General features: G+C 38.7%; 1 protein-coding gene across 6 annotated transcripts in view; it reads right to left on the reverse strand.

Moving 5' to 3' along the window:
• LOC121505703 (filamin-C-like) overlaps nt 1-8,370 on the reverse strand; it is a 77,359-nt gene extending 68,989 nt beyond the window's left edge. For 3 of the 6 annotated variants that reach the window (XM_041781220.1, XM_041781219.1, XM_041781218.1), the window contains exon 1: nt 7,386-8,369. In XM_041781220.1, coding sequence (XP_041637154.1) covers nt 7,386-7,755 — 370 coding nt within the window. In that variant the 5' untranslated portion in view covers nt 7,756-8,369. Of the gene's footprint in view, nt 1-7,385 lie in introns of all 6 variants that reach the window. The other 3 variants (XM_041781221.1, XM_041781224.1, XM_041781223.1) reach the window with 3 other exon arrangements.
• Between the last annotated feature and the right edge of the window lie 6,950 nt (nt 8,371-15,320).

Below are 15,320 nucleotides of genomic sequence, written 5' to 3' on the forward strand. Positions count from 1 at the left end.
GATCATTTTTCAACAAATAAATTTGGAAAACTTTGGAAATTTGTGTCTTGATCCCTTTTTTTAAGGATGTGGTGGTGGGTCCTGGGAATGGATCTGTTCAACCAACACTTTCAGGAGATTCTTCAAACTTTGCTTAAACGTCCACTCCCCAAGAATGTGCACAGCAAGTCTTGGAGGTGAGAGGTCTAAAGCATTGGTTCTCAACTGGTGGGTCTGGACCCAAAAGTGGGTCACGGAGCAGTTTTCAGTGGGTCATAGATAGGTGTCTGGAAAAAAAACAATGGCAAAAGTCCTGAAGTCCTTTTGGGACATGCATCCATACCTTTTATTTTACCCTGTTTTACTGTGAAATTGGGTAAATTTAAATGTTTGATCAATGTTTCAACTAATTTATCTCCTCTTTTTGCAATAAATGGCCACTTTTCCAATGATAGTGGCATAATTTCACAAGTTTTCTGAAAAACTGGCAAAAATTGACAAAGAATGATATGGAAAGATGGTATAAAATTAAAAGTTTTGTCCCTTTTCTTTTTATATCAGGTGTTTTGGTCCAATCATGCTCTAAATGGCAACATATTCAGTTAACTTAAGCGTTGTTGACATTTTCTTGGAAAACTTGGGTCATGATCGGTGGTAAGAGAGACTGGTGGGTCCTGAGGCCGGACCAGTTGAGAACCACTGGTGTAGAGCATTGGGCCTTATGCTCATATCTTGCTTGTAAATGCAGAATAACAAGAGCACTTTGCACTAATGTCCACATTGTCCAAGGAGGAACTGATTATGTGTTGGAGGCAGGGGCATAGCACCACAGAAAGACAATTACATAAGGCCCCCCTTAACCAGCTAGCTGAGCAACAAATGTTGTGTCATTTTTACAGATATCTATGAATTTTAATGTATTTTTTAACAATAAATTCCCAATTTCTGATCAGTATTTTTACTAATGTTCAACCAAATTTACATGCATTAGTTTGCAGCGTTTGACTAAACCATTTGGACATTTTTAAGGGAGGGATAGGGGCCCCCTAGTATGCTATATTACTCTATTTGAAACAAATTTCAGTCTATTGGGCGACTCATTTAGTCACTTTAGATTCATGATGACACTTATTACTAAGAAAAACTAAATTTCATTGCAGGTTTTTTAAGGGCCTCTTCCTACTGTGGGCCTGGGTAATCAGTACCATTTGCCCCCCTGTGCTATGCCCATTTAGCTGCAGGATGATGTTGCATTTAATTACAGTTCTAATAAATGAATGCACTAATGATAGATCTTATTTGATTGCAGTTATTGTATGAATGCTGACAGCCTTACATCAAAGTTTGAAATAGGCACCAGCTACATATGCATGTCAAAACAAGACATTAGACTCATATTTACACACAAATCCCCACCAGGAAAGAGAGATGCCAGACTATAGACGCTATAAGACCTGCCCCAGAAATAATAAATATAAACAAAAACTAAATGTTCCATCTCAAGCCATCCTGGTCCTTCTGATAAATAACACACAAATGCACATGGAGCTGACCACACACTATTGGAGGTAAATAAATAAAAGCGGGACTGAATGAGTCAATATGAGTTGATTCAAACAGAGCGACAAACAGACACATGTGTAGAGTTGGGGGGGGGGGTCCTGGCTTCAGCTGGACATTCTTGTGAGCTGACTGCTTCAACACATGGAAACCATTACAGAGAAAGAGAGAGAGGGAATATTTCACACTGACACACATTCATTCATGCTGTTTCCTGCACACACTTTTATGTCCTCTAGCTCTGCTTTCTGCAGATTTAAACATTTTTATCTTCATTTACTGTACAAGAACACAAAACAGACATCTGACTCTAGCTGAAACTTTATCTGAGTGTTTCAATAGAAATAGACATACAGCTAAAAACAGGGAAAAGGCCTCAAACTAGGAGACTAAAGGCTTTTTCACCACTATAGTTTGATTGCTCTTGCCTGAGTCATGGACTGCATTGTTAAATGTTTGCATCATTAGCTCATCTTTGGCCTTAGTGTTGCATGGGGACACTTACAAGCAGACTGGAATCTGTGATGTGTTAGTAAAGTGCTCTCTAATTGGTCCCGGAAGGAAACAAAGACTAGTTGACTCCTGCTTGGCTGTGACAAAGACACTTTGTAGTTTCAAAATAGACGACTAAAGGACTGATGTTGGCTGGTCTTTGGTTTAGATTGCTTCCATTCATCTGAAGGCAAATGAATTTGTTTGAAATGAGGCCCAACTCAAAAATGTCGTGGATGTAGCAGAGCTGTGATTACTAAGACAGTGGAGAACATCGTGCACATTAGTGGCTGGTTTAGTCCAAGAAAGCTCAATGCCTTTTGCAAGGTTGCTTCACATTCTTACTACAAATGAGAGTCCAAAAGAAAAGGAAGTCTTGTTTGTTTAATCAACGCCAGGTTTAGCTAACAACCTTAGCAACAGTGCCAGTAAACCACCCAATCCGTCCTGAAGGAAGTAAACTCTGATGTGGATCCCAGATGAGATCTTTGTATCAAACATGACCGACCCTGCAGCGCTCCCAGTCCCAGTCTGAGCTCTGAAGTGGATCTCCTCTTCCTGCTTTCTCTCTGCGTCTATTTTCAGCAGCTGTTAGACGACTGGGAGCAGATCAGCTGTGCTGCCATCAATCAACTCAAACACCCCCCGCACAGGCACCACCTCACCCCCTCCAAGAACCCCCCAACAGAGCTCAAACTGTGGAAAACCTGAGGAAAAGTCTGCGCTGTGGTCCAAGAGTTAACATGAGTAATGCTGCAGTCTCATCTCTCCCACTCAGTCTGTTTGAGCGTCGTCATTGATGCACTGTCTGATACAAAACCTCTGAACTAATCAGGTAAGAATCTTCTCTACTTTATGTTTCATAAGACGGCACTTTAGGAGAAGAATGACTCCATCAGAAAAACTTCTGCACACTGTCAAAATTGCACCAAAACATTGTAGACAATGTATTTAAGATGATAAAGACAATCAACGATCAAGTATTTGTTGCAGAGGGCCTCTGTTTCTGTTGCTGTGGTGTCTGTTAAAGGTTTGTTTCTGCACACGCTCAGCTTCAGCGTGGAGTCAGCGGAGGAGACGAGTGTTCACCCTGAGGAGAGAAAACCACATCATTTTATCTACTGACAGTAACAAGCTTCCTAATTACTCCATCACATCCCAAAAAATTCTGATCCTTGAGATCCATGGACTGATTTATAGAATGATCCAAGTATGCTTATATACTTAGATCAATTGATTTATCCATCCTTAGATCGATCCACCCTTCCAACTATTGATGGATGGATGCATGGATGCATGGATGGATGAATGGATGGATGGATGGATGGATGGATGGATGGATGGATGAATGGATGGATGCATGGATGGATGGATGGATGGATGGATCTGTAAATCTACAGATCAATAGATCTATGGCTCAGTCGATGGATCTATGGATCCATCTATGAATCTATGGATTAATCCATGAGTCTAAAGATCAAACCATGGATCTATAGATCAATCTATGAGTCTATGGAACAATCTATGAATCTATGGATCAATCTATGAGTCTAACGACCAAACTATGGATCTATGGATCGATCTATGAATCTAAGGATTAATCTATGGATCTATAGATCAATCTATGAGTCTATGGATCAATCTATGAATCTATGGATCAGTGGATCAAACTATGGATCTGTGGATTGATCTATGAGTCTATAGATCAAACTATTGATCTATGGATAGATTTATGTGTATATGGACCAATCTATGAATCTATAGATGGATCTATGAATCTTTTGATCTATCTATGAGTCGATGGATCAAACTATGGATTTATGGATCAATCTGTGGATCAATGCTTGATCTTTGTTTGAACTAAGGGTTGATCTATAGATCTATGTCTCTGGGGATTGATCTTTGAATCTATGAATCAACCTATCTATCTATGGATCAACTGTCGATGAATTGGTGGAGGAAACAGTGGGTTAACAGACAAATTTTTTATTTACATGTCACGGACTGAACATATATATACTGATATAGTATCGGCAGTTTTGTGCTTTATAGCAGCATAAACTGTTTGATACATATCAACCATCCAATCATACACAATCATAGTCTCATACTTATAAATAACTGCAAAAAATCCCATTATTAGTAATCATTAAACGCACATCACATTAAATCTCTGGTATAAGGGGAAAATGTGTTAAAGTGGCTTTTGGATGTCAGCATAGGAACATGAAACAAAAAATAACTAACCTAACACACCAGACTGACTGTTTAACATGTCCATTGAATGAGATATATTTCACATTCATCTGGGCAACACCACAAAGACAGGACAACAATCCTGTCCATCACTGTCATTACAGTTCCTGTCACTTTCTAACCGGGCCCAAACGGTTCAGACGGGAGCTTTGCAAGATGGATTCGCCAGCGAGAAACACAGAAACAGGCGTATCCATCTGCTTTGCAAGGTTAAGAGTCGCCATTATTTACTGACTTGCAGAAAACCAAAGCCTTCCACCTCTGCCTCCTCAAATGAAGCTGATCAGTCCAGTCAATCTTAAAGCAAGCAAACAAGTTTCCACTGATGTCAGACATGAAATCTGGTCAATCCATCTGCTTTGAATCATTTGGAAATCCATCACTGAAGACATGCTTTGAAGCAAAATGCAGACAGGCATGGTTGTGCATACAAGAGCACCTCTTCTAGAGATTTATATTGATCTAATAAACATGAAACGATCCGGTGATTCACAAAGAGTTAACACTAATGCAGCCACAGTTCTCATTCAGTATGTTGTTCCACTTTTTTTCTAACAGTGCAAGTCTTAAATAGCTGTGAGCTGCTGGCTTGGCAGTCCTTCAGACACAAAAATCATCTGACATCCAGAGCACAAAGTACTACATCGCATCAATATGCCAATATGCCTTTGGTATAGATGCTGGGTTTCAGCACAGGGTATACAAATTTGTCCATCCATCCAGTGAGTACAGCTCAGGAAACCTCAGCCCACTGCCAACAACTGGTTTGTCACTTTAAGACTACTTGTCTTCTGCTGGCATCTATCAAAATCAGTCAAGAAGGCGTCCAGATGGTCCAGAACTTTCTGAGGGTAACTGACAAGAAGTCATGGTTGGCTAAATTGTGGGATCCACCCACAAAGAAGGTCATCGCTGTGTACAACTGCAAAAATCCTCCATCATACTTGAGCCATAGTAGTGGTAGTGAGCCTGATTCAGATATGGATTCTATACTCAGGTCTATACATGCACATGCACTGATTGCAAAGATGCTGCTATTTCCAGTGGCGTGCTCAGACTTTTTCAAGGGCAGGGGCAAAAAGAAAAAAAGGGCACATACAGCGCATTCTTTCAATTAAGTAGATGCCAGATTCCTGTATTCTAGTGCATTTAACACCATAATAGCACCAGATAATCCAAACTGGTTCTGTGAGATATAGTTCTGGCTCAATATAGATCAAAAAAGGGCCCAACATAAAATTCATTGCAACTGTAATGTTTCATAGTATTTCTTGGTCCTAATGGTCTTCTGGAGTTTAGTGTGTTTTTGTCACCCAAGAGAGCAGTTTAGTGCGTTTTGTCAATGAGGAGGGTACTTAAACATGCCTTTTTGTCACCCAAGTGGGCAGTTTATCATGTTTTAACCGGCCAAGTGGGCAGTTTATCATGTTTTAACCGGCCAAGTAGGCAGTTTATCATGTTTTAACCGGCCAAGAGGGCAGTTTATCATGTTTTAACTGGCCAAGAGGGCAGTTTATCATGTTTTAACCTGCCAAGAGGGCAGTTTATCATGTTTTAACCGGCCAAGAGGGCAGTTTATCATGTTTTAACCGGCCAAGAGGGCAGTTTATCATGTTTTAACTGGCCAAGTGCGCAGTTTATCATGTTTTAACCGGCCACGTGGGCAGTTTATCATGTTCTAACCGGCCAAGTGGGCAGTTTATCATGTTTTAACTGGCCAAGTGGGCAGTTTATCATGTTTTAACTGGCCAAGTGGGCAGTTTATCATGTTTTAACTGGCCAAGTGGGCAGTTTATCATGTTTTAACTGGCCAAGTGGGCAGTTTATCATGTTTTAATCGGCCAAGTGGGCAGTTTATCAAGTTTTAACTGGCCAAGGGGGCAGTTTAATGTGTTTTGGCAACCAGGAGGGCACTTAAGCATGTGTTTTGGCCCCAAAGAGGGCACTTTAGCGTGTGTTTTTCAACAATTGGGCTACAAAGGGGGGCGACTGCACCCCACCCCACTTGGTTCATCACTTTAAGACTACTTGTCTTCTGCCGGCATCTATAAAAATCAGTCAAGAAGGCGTCCAGATGGTCCAGAACCTTCTGAGGGTAACTGACAACAATTTAAGGTTGGCTAACGTGTGGGATCTACCCACAAAGCACCTCATCGCTGTGTGCAATCGCAAAAATCTTCCATAATACTTGGGCCATAGTAGTGGTAGTGAACCTGATTCAGATTTGGATTCTATACTCAGGTCTATCTATGCAAAAATGTAACGCTGATTACAAGGATGCTGCTATTTCACTTCCAGCCTGTAATAATCTTCACCTCAGCCAAAATGAAGTTTGTATTTAGTGTTTTGCATGAAATGTGCATCAAAAATTCTGCATTGTTCAGCATTTTTCTGCACCATGGAGCCCAGCTTCATATGCTCTCCTTTCAGGAACAGATTTAATCCCAGTTATAGTTTCATTTTGTCCCTCTAATAATATTTTAAAATTCTTGCAAATTGATTGCAACTGAAAACATTCTTATAATATAGGATTTTAAAATGTATTTTTGATTAAGAAAAATACATTTTGCACCTCTAAATTTAGATATTCTGCAGGATAAATCAAAGCAATTGATAGAAAAGTTTAATATGAAACTTTAAATGGATGAACTTTAAGGAAGCTGAGAGGAGTAGGAGTGGAGTTTTGGTTTTGTGTCACTTAAGGTCATCCTCACAATGTTTTATTGTTGATTGTGGTTTCAGCTTAGGGTAAGGAGGCGTGAAATCTGCTAAATGTGACTCCAAGGAAGTAAACTCATGACAGTAAATCATCACACTGATATCTGCAGCTTTAGCTCTCAGGATTTCAGCCAAACTCTACAAGAAGTTTACTTAAAAGGTTGTGTTTTGCGTAACGTGTGCGTAAATCTCTCCAAACATGTTCAGCAGGTTTCTGCGTCACTCACCGACTACTACTTCTGCTTAAAACTCATTTCTTGTGTCTTTAAACTAATAAAGATGTATCAAAGGTGTCACTTTTTTACTTTAATCAACACCCAGCTTGACGTTAAAGTCTGTATTTTGCGTCAAACGTGCGTAAATCTCTCTGCGTCACTCACCGATAGAAACCAGCTTGATGTGCTCTCTCTCCAGGAACTCCAGCGCCACAGAAACGTTCTCCAGCTTCATCTGTCTGAAGTTGGGTCTGCAGTGATACTTTCGGTACATCTTCTTCTGGCTCAGCACCTCCAGCAGTCCGATCAGCTTCAGGCCGTCGCTCAGGTCCTTCTGCAGGTCATTGATCCTCTTATTGATGCACTTGAGGTGCTCGTTACACCATCGGGTGAACGTGTTCTGCTGGATCTTCTTCCACGGTGCGTCCTCGGCCAGGTCCTTCTCGGTGGCCGGCATCTCCTCCTCCTCGTCCCCGAGCTCCGCACTGCTCTGGAAGAACTGCGGCGGCTCCAAGTACCCGCTGCTGCTCATCATGGTGCCCCCCTTTTATAGGCTAGCTCAGCAGAGAGGAAAAAAGTTGGGAAAAAAAGAAAAAAAGAAGGAGAGAAGTGGTGTGAGGGGCAGTGCCAGTCTTCAGCAGAGTCTCACAGCTGATCCAGGCTCAGTCAGTCCGCGCCGGGAGGGGTCATGGGCTCCTAAAGGGGGTCAAAGTGAAGGAAAGTTTCAGAAAAAGAAGTTTTTGTTCCTCCGGACTGACTGGCTCCTGTGTCCGGGCAGAGAGGCGCGGGCGGCGGGGTGGAGGCCTGCAGAGAGTCGGGACTGTGGTGGAGGAGAAGCGGATCAGAGTTTAAAGAGCTCTGCGTCACTGCGCTGGACTCCCAGGAATGCCCCCACCATGACCATATACACCGACACTCAGGGCATCCTCGCAGATACAAGGGACACCGCTGATTGGCTGGAGTGAGGGCAGGGGGCGGGAGCAGCACGGTGACACCTCGGAGTATTTTTAGAGGGTCTAAACCTGGAGGGACACCGGGGGGCTGTTTGTAAAAAAGACGCTCATAAAGTGGTGTTAAGAGAAAACATGACGTCACCTGAGGGCAGCCAATCAGAGCAAGAAGAGGGAATCCCCAGAAATCAAAATTTATGACTGAATCAATCAAAGATGCTGGTAGTTTCAATTTCAGTCACAATTAGTGGAATTCTACGGAAGCCCTGAGTGGACATGGCATACATTTTATGAAATAACAACATTGCTAAAGTGAAAGGCTAAGCAGCATTTCACGAAAAAAATGAGAAAAAGTTCAGACATCTAATCAGGGATTGCATTATGTATAAACCTGTTTTAGAAGTATACAGTAGCTCGCTTTAGCTCTGTTAGCTTTAGCAAAAGCTAACAGAGCTTTGCTAGCTATGTAATTAACATTGCTATATCAGCCAATGCAGCTGAGTTAGCCTAAGCAACGTGAGCTCGAGCAAACATAGCCAAAGCTAAGATAGTTACATAGATAATGTTCCTATGTAGCTAACATAGCTGCACTGTGAGCTTTGTTTTAGATATAACAGCTCTGTAGCTACATTAGCTATGTAGCTGTGTTATCTATCAATTAGGTAGCTTTAGCAACAGTAGCTTTAACAAACATACCTAAAGCTAACTTAGCTATGAAGCTGATGTAGATACGTGGCTTATGTAACTGCTTTGTGAGATTAGCTTTAGCTACATTAGCTTACGTAGCTATTTTATCTATGGCTAAGTTATCTGTAGCAGTGAGAGCTTTAGCAAATGTAGCTTAAGCAAACATAGTTACATAAATAACTTATCTGCGTTGCTTACATAGCTGCTTTGTAAGCTTAGCTTTAGCTGCCTTAGCTAAGTAGCAATGTTTGTTATGTAGCTATGTTATCTAATAGTCAACTTTAGTAACATGAGCTTTAGCAAACAAAGCTAAATCTAACTTAGCTTTTAAGATTATGTTGGTATGTTGGTTACATTGGAATCATGGTTACATAGCTTCATTATCTAAAACTGTTAGCTTTAGCGATCGTAGCTTTAGAAAACATAGCTCAAGCTAATGTAGTTACATTGATTATAGATGTAAAAAAAAATTGCATTGTTACTTTGTGAGCTTTAGCTAACTTAGCTACATTAGCCATATAGCGAGGTTATCTTAAGCTAAGTTAACTTTGGCAATGTGAGCTTCAGCAAATGTAGCTAAAGCTAACTCAGCTATGAAGATCATATAGATATATAGCTTAGTGATAGCCTAATGAGATTAGCTTTAGCTACATGGTTTACACAGCTAACAGAGTTGTATGAGCTACGCAAGCTGCGTTAGACTGTTTTCATGGTGGGTAAGCTTTTTTCTGTAAGCAGCCTGTTTGCTCTGCTTTATTAAACATTTTGTCTTCAGGTTTTATAGGTCATTTTATTTACTTTTCACTTAAAGTATCCCAACCCTTACCTTTACCCTTACCTTAACCCTAAACAGAAGTTCAGTCCAGTTTTATTACTAAAGTTTTATAAACTACTAAACTGTTTTTTTAAAGATGTCTATCTCTGCTGTTAAAACTGACTTTTTTGAATGGATGTGTATGTGACTTCAGGGGCTTTTGCAGTCAGCCTCTAGTGGACACTTAAGGAACTGCAGTTTTCACACTAGAAGTTTTTCTGTTATTCTTCCTGATGGTAAATCCTTGTGTGGGTGTTAATGCCCATTCCAAACAGCCAGAGTTACTTTAGTATTCTCACAAAAAGTCCTCTTTTAATGACTTTAATTATTGTTGTTTTATTAATGTGACTTAAATGAGTCAAGAGCCACTGTATGCTCAAGGGCTTCTTTGGTTTAACCTGGTTTAATTAAAACTAATTTGTTATAAAGTTTTGGCAGAGCAGCAACAACAGCAGAGAAATGCAACAGTAGAGTCAGTGAATATGGACGTAAACAATGATAAATTTAGATATGATGTCACAGTGATGTCATCAGGGGTTGATACTATTTCTAACAGACAGTTATAAGAAAGACTGGTGGGGTTTAAAAGTCTTACTGATCTTTTATAAAGATGTGTAGTTCTTAGAAGACATGCAGCTCTCTCTCAAATAACCTGTTTAGACTTTGGCTATAAAAAAACATCCAGAGTTACAAACCCACTCAGTATCCTGATCATGTTCCTGTTCTGCTGCTCAGTGTCACGTTTCTGTCATCATGAGAGTACAACAACAGATCTGAAGAGTAATTATAGAGACAAACTAAAATTAAAGCTGTGACTGACTTCACATGGTTCAAATACACACTCTGCTAATAGACCTCTGAGAGAGACACATGGGAAATAGGAAAATAGAGTTCATAAAAATATTCCTTAACCAGGTCAGATTACTTATTTTAACCCTGACATCAGGTTTTACATGGTTATTTATTCTGCACTGAGTATGGATGTCTGCTACGGAGGCCCTTGAAGTCAAAAAACTATTTCCCTTTCATAATCCATGAAATAACATTATATAGTTATTTATAATTGAATGGCAATACAACAGAATAGAGCAACACAGAACATGACATCACATAACTCAATTTGTTTGACAAAATAGAACGTAACTATAAGGAAGATATCCGAATGGAACTCAGTGTAGTATGTCTTATCTTATTATCACATATAACAACTTATCAAGATGTAACATAGCGTAGCACGGCATAACGTAAAGTAGCATATTGTCACATATTGTGACGTGGCATATTGTGATGTAACATTGTGGCAGTGTAACATATCACAACATAATATATCATGGCACGATATACTGTAAGATGTGATCTTAATGTAACATGTCGTTACATATGGTGATGTAACATATGACAACATGGCATAGTGTAACATGTCTTGACATAATATGTTCTGATGCTACACATCTAAATGTAGCACATCCTGATATAACATGTTGTGGCACAACATTTTGGGACATAACGTCATAACGTAACATGGCGTGATGTAACATGTCATTTAATTTTCTGGTGAAATGTATAACTTATCATGTCATGATGTAACATTTCAAGACATAACAGGTTTTCACATAACAGCGTGATGTAACGTGTGTCGTTACATACCCTTGCTTAACATTTCACTGAACATGCCATGTTGTAACACTTCACATGGTAAATATTATGATATAAAATATGACTTAAATGGTTGTGATGAATACTATCGTAATGTAACATGTCGTGGTGCAAAATATCACATGGTAAATATGACATCACATATGACTAAACATGTTGTGATGTAACATAACATATGATTTAATATATCCCGAGCTAACATATTGTGATGTTACATATATTGATTTAAAAAATTGCATCATAGAATATTACATAACATATCGTGACATAACACATCTTGACACAACATACCCTGACGTGACATATTTTGACCTAACATATTGTGATGTAACATTTTGTGGTAAAACATATTGTGACAAAACATATTGTGGTGTAACATATGGTGATGTAACCTATGGCGATGTAACATATCGTCACATATCATGACGTAACATATCATGACGTAACATATCATGACGTAACATATGAAGTAAGATATCATGACGTAACATATCATGACATATCATGATGTAACCTATCGTGACCTAACGTATTGTGATGTAACATATTGTGATGCTCCATATCGTGATTTAAAATATTGTGACCTAGCACATGATGTAACGTATGGTGATGTAAAGTATCGTGACGTAATGTATTGTGGCATAGCATGTCATGACATAACATATCGTGACGTATCATATCGCGATGTAACATATCGCGACGTAACATATCGTAATGTAACATATCGTAATGTAACATATCGTGATGTAACATATCCTGACGTAACATATCCTGACGTAACATGTTGCTATGTAACAGCATAGCATGTCACAGGGTAGTATCACAGCATAGAGTGCCACACTATGTGTCAGCGTATTCTGTAACAGCGTAACATGTCACAGGGTGGAGTGTTGCAGTGTAATGTACGTAAACATATTGACAATAACATATCTTAGCATATCCTACCAGTAATAAAAAGTACACCTTACTTGACACTAAACGAGGCATAAAAGTTAGGGTTAATCTCTCTTTTATTGGTCAGTTCATTTACAAAATGTACAGGCTCTTTGACAAAATCATCACAAAAAATAAAAGTTAATCCAGATGTGGATTTTTACAGAAACATCCAAAAGACAACTCCATGTGTTCAGATGTTTACAGCATGAGAGAAGAGACACAGAACAATCCATCTTTACAAGAGAGGCAGAACAAACAGCAGCACGATGACGACATGCAGGCTCACTTTAAATCAGTTTGGACTGAAAGCAGAGATCATACAGAAACTCATACGGACTCACAGAGACAGCTGGAACAGAATCAAGCAGAACAGAAATCTGAGGAGGCATCTGAAGAGTTAAAAACAGTCTGATGATCATTTGTTCTTCTCCAGAGATACAGATAATAAAAACACTTTTAACATCCTTTTTTACATCAAACTAGAAAAATAGTAAAGAAGCAGTCTACGGTAACTCATGGAAGAATTGGATTACAGCGCTCATGCTACACTGACATAGTGACTGTCTAAATCTACAGCTGATATCTGAGTCTACTCATCTATTTTCATGCAAATATTCTACATTTCTACATCTAACATGCAACACTGAGCTGTCTACTGCAAGCTGGACACCACTAGCTATGGACTGATGAATGTTTTTTAAAGTAAAATAACCAAATAATCAGAATGATAGGAAAAATGATCAACATGGTGTCCTTAAGTAGCTGCATTTATGCGTACACTCCATGATCACTTTATTAGGTACACCTTTGGCATGTTTAAAGTCACTAATTGCATTAATGAGGAGTCAAACAAGTGTACCTAATGAAGTGAGCATATTCAACCTATAGGCAAATACCTGCTGGTATACATCACTACCCCAATAACAATTCCATCCACATACTCTAGTTCTACTGCTACATTAATGTGAAAATATGTCTCTAAATAGCTTACCTAGAGTCTAATTAGCTGTAGGAATAAATTCTTTTAAGCAAGCACCATAAAGAATCAAACTGGAGCTATTCTCTCCAAAGAACAGAGCAAACCAAGTAGAAAGGATAAATATACACCATTTTTAAAGGGTTAAATCAGCATGCAGCATCCAGGAAGAAAATTTAAAAACTATAATAATTAAACTGCAACCTACGGTACATTAATATCTGACTTTTTCTACAAACATTTTCATCATTTTACAGAAAGACACTGGAGTTTTCTGCCAGAAGAAGTACTCAGACTCAAGTAAATATGTAAACCATGACTGATAAAAAGACAAAGCAGAGCACAGGTGTCACAAAGACGGTAACAGGTGGAGAATTTAGTCTATGGAAGCCCAATCACACCAAAAAAAAGCTCAGTGTAACAAACAAATACATTAAAAATGTGGCTGAAATAAGATTTAGTGATCCACATTTGTACTTTTTCATCATCTTCTATGACTTGGTATCTCAAAGGTCTCACTTCAATTAACCTTGACCTTTACAAATCGGAATTTTTATCTTCCACAACCTTTGATTAACATGGTTTGACTTCAATAGATTATTTTTTTTACTAGATTGTCCTTGTAGGGCGTAAGTGAAATAAAGTTTTGTCTTGTTGTTTCAAATGTTTCATTTAGATCAATGGCGGTTACCATGCTTGCGAATCCAATATCTTGAAAATGCTTAGAGGGATTTTCTTCAAAGTTTGCACCAATATCCACTCTGACTCCAGGAAAAAGCTGAATAAACTCCAGAGGCAAAAAAGCAGAGCTGAAAAAAACTACAAAGCCCTTCTTCTTGACCAATATTGTAGCTACTTTCACGGTTTGGCAGTTGTATATCTGTTGTATATCTAATGGAGGCACATAACCATCCATTTTTTTGCAGTTTTACTTCGCTGTAATAATAATAATAAGCATCTTTCTGGTGGAAATGGGCTTTCATGCAGCACAAAAACAGTCCTTGAAATAATTCTCAGCTGCCTCATAATGCACAGTTCAACCCAACCACCTCTTTAAACAAACTACTGAACAGTCAAACATGATTTGTCTGGATGTTCACTATTCTAATCTGACCAAAGTAACTACATCTCTAACTATCATGCAAGAAATACAAACAGTCCATGATAATACATGCCATTTAGAAGAAACAGGACCTGTTTTTATCAGTGCCTTGGCTTTATCACAGTATATCTCTGTTAATCTTAAAATTCTAAATAAATTACTCTAATAAGACTGATTAAAATGCCACATCATCTGTAAACGGTCCATCACAGTTCAGTCTTTGTCCACATTCTGCTGAACAAACAGGGAGGTTTGATTCCATCTTAAACCTTTAACAGTGTCGTATCACCAGTGTTTGTATTTAAACTGGAATGTGTTTACGGAAGAAGTTCGTATTTGGTCACATGCATCATCAGAAATAAGAGAACAGTTCAAGATTTAACTAAAACACCAGATTAAACTTAACAGAATCACAGCCATTAAAACCCTTAGATTATATCCTCTATGATTGTTTTGTCACAACATAATGTAAACATGAATAAAGTCTCTAACATTAGGCAATAAAATCTAAAGAAAATGTGCAAAAACAGAGGGATAAGTCCCCCAAACAAAAGGGTTCAGGTAAACAAAACATGATTGTCATTAAAATACTGGTATCTTTAGGTCAAACACAAAGCAAAGTGGTTTGTGATTCCAAATTGAAGTTTAGGCATCCCACAGGGCTCTACACTCGATCCTCTCCTATTCTGAAAAGGTCACTGTTCATCTGAATGTCTCAAGGAATGAAACCAACTTATACATTCCTCCTAGTGGAAAATTTCAGTAGGACAAGGATCTTTTTAGAACATCATTTAGGCTGTGTTCATGTGTACTACATGAACATACTTGCAAGATTGTGAATTTTTATATGATATCGGATTTCCATCTCAGCTCCTACAATATGTCTAAAATACACTGTTTATATGCAAAAGTTACACTAGAGCTGTTAAGAGCAAAAAATGCACCATTAAAACCCATTCAAACTGCCATCTGTGATCTC

This window comes from Cheilinus undulatus, linkage group 23, assembly GCF_018320785.1.
Source record: "Cheilinus undulatus linkage group 23, ASM1832078v1, whole genome shotgun sequence".
In the NCBI taxonomy this organism is placed as follows: Eukaryota; Metazoa; Chordata; class Actinopteri; order Labriformes; family Labridae; genus Cheilinus; species Cheilinus undulatus.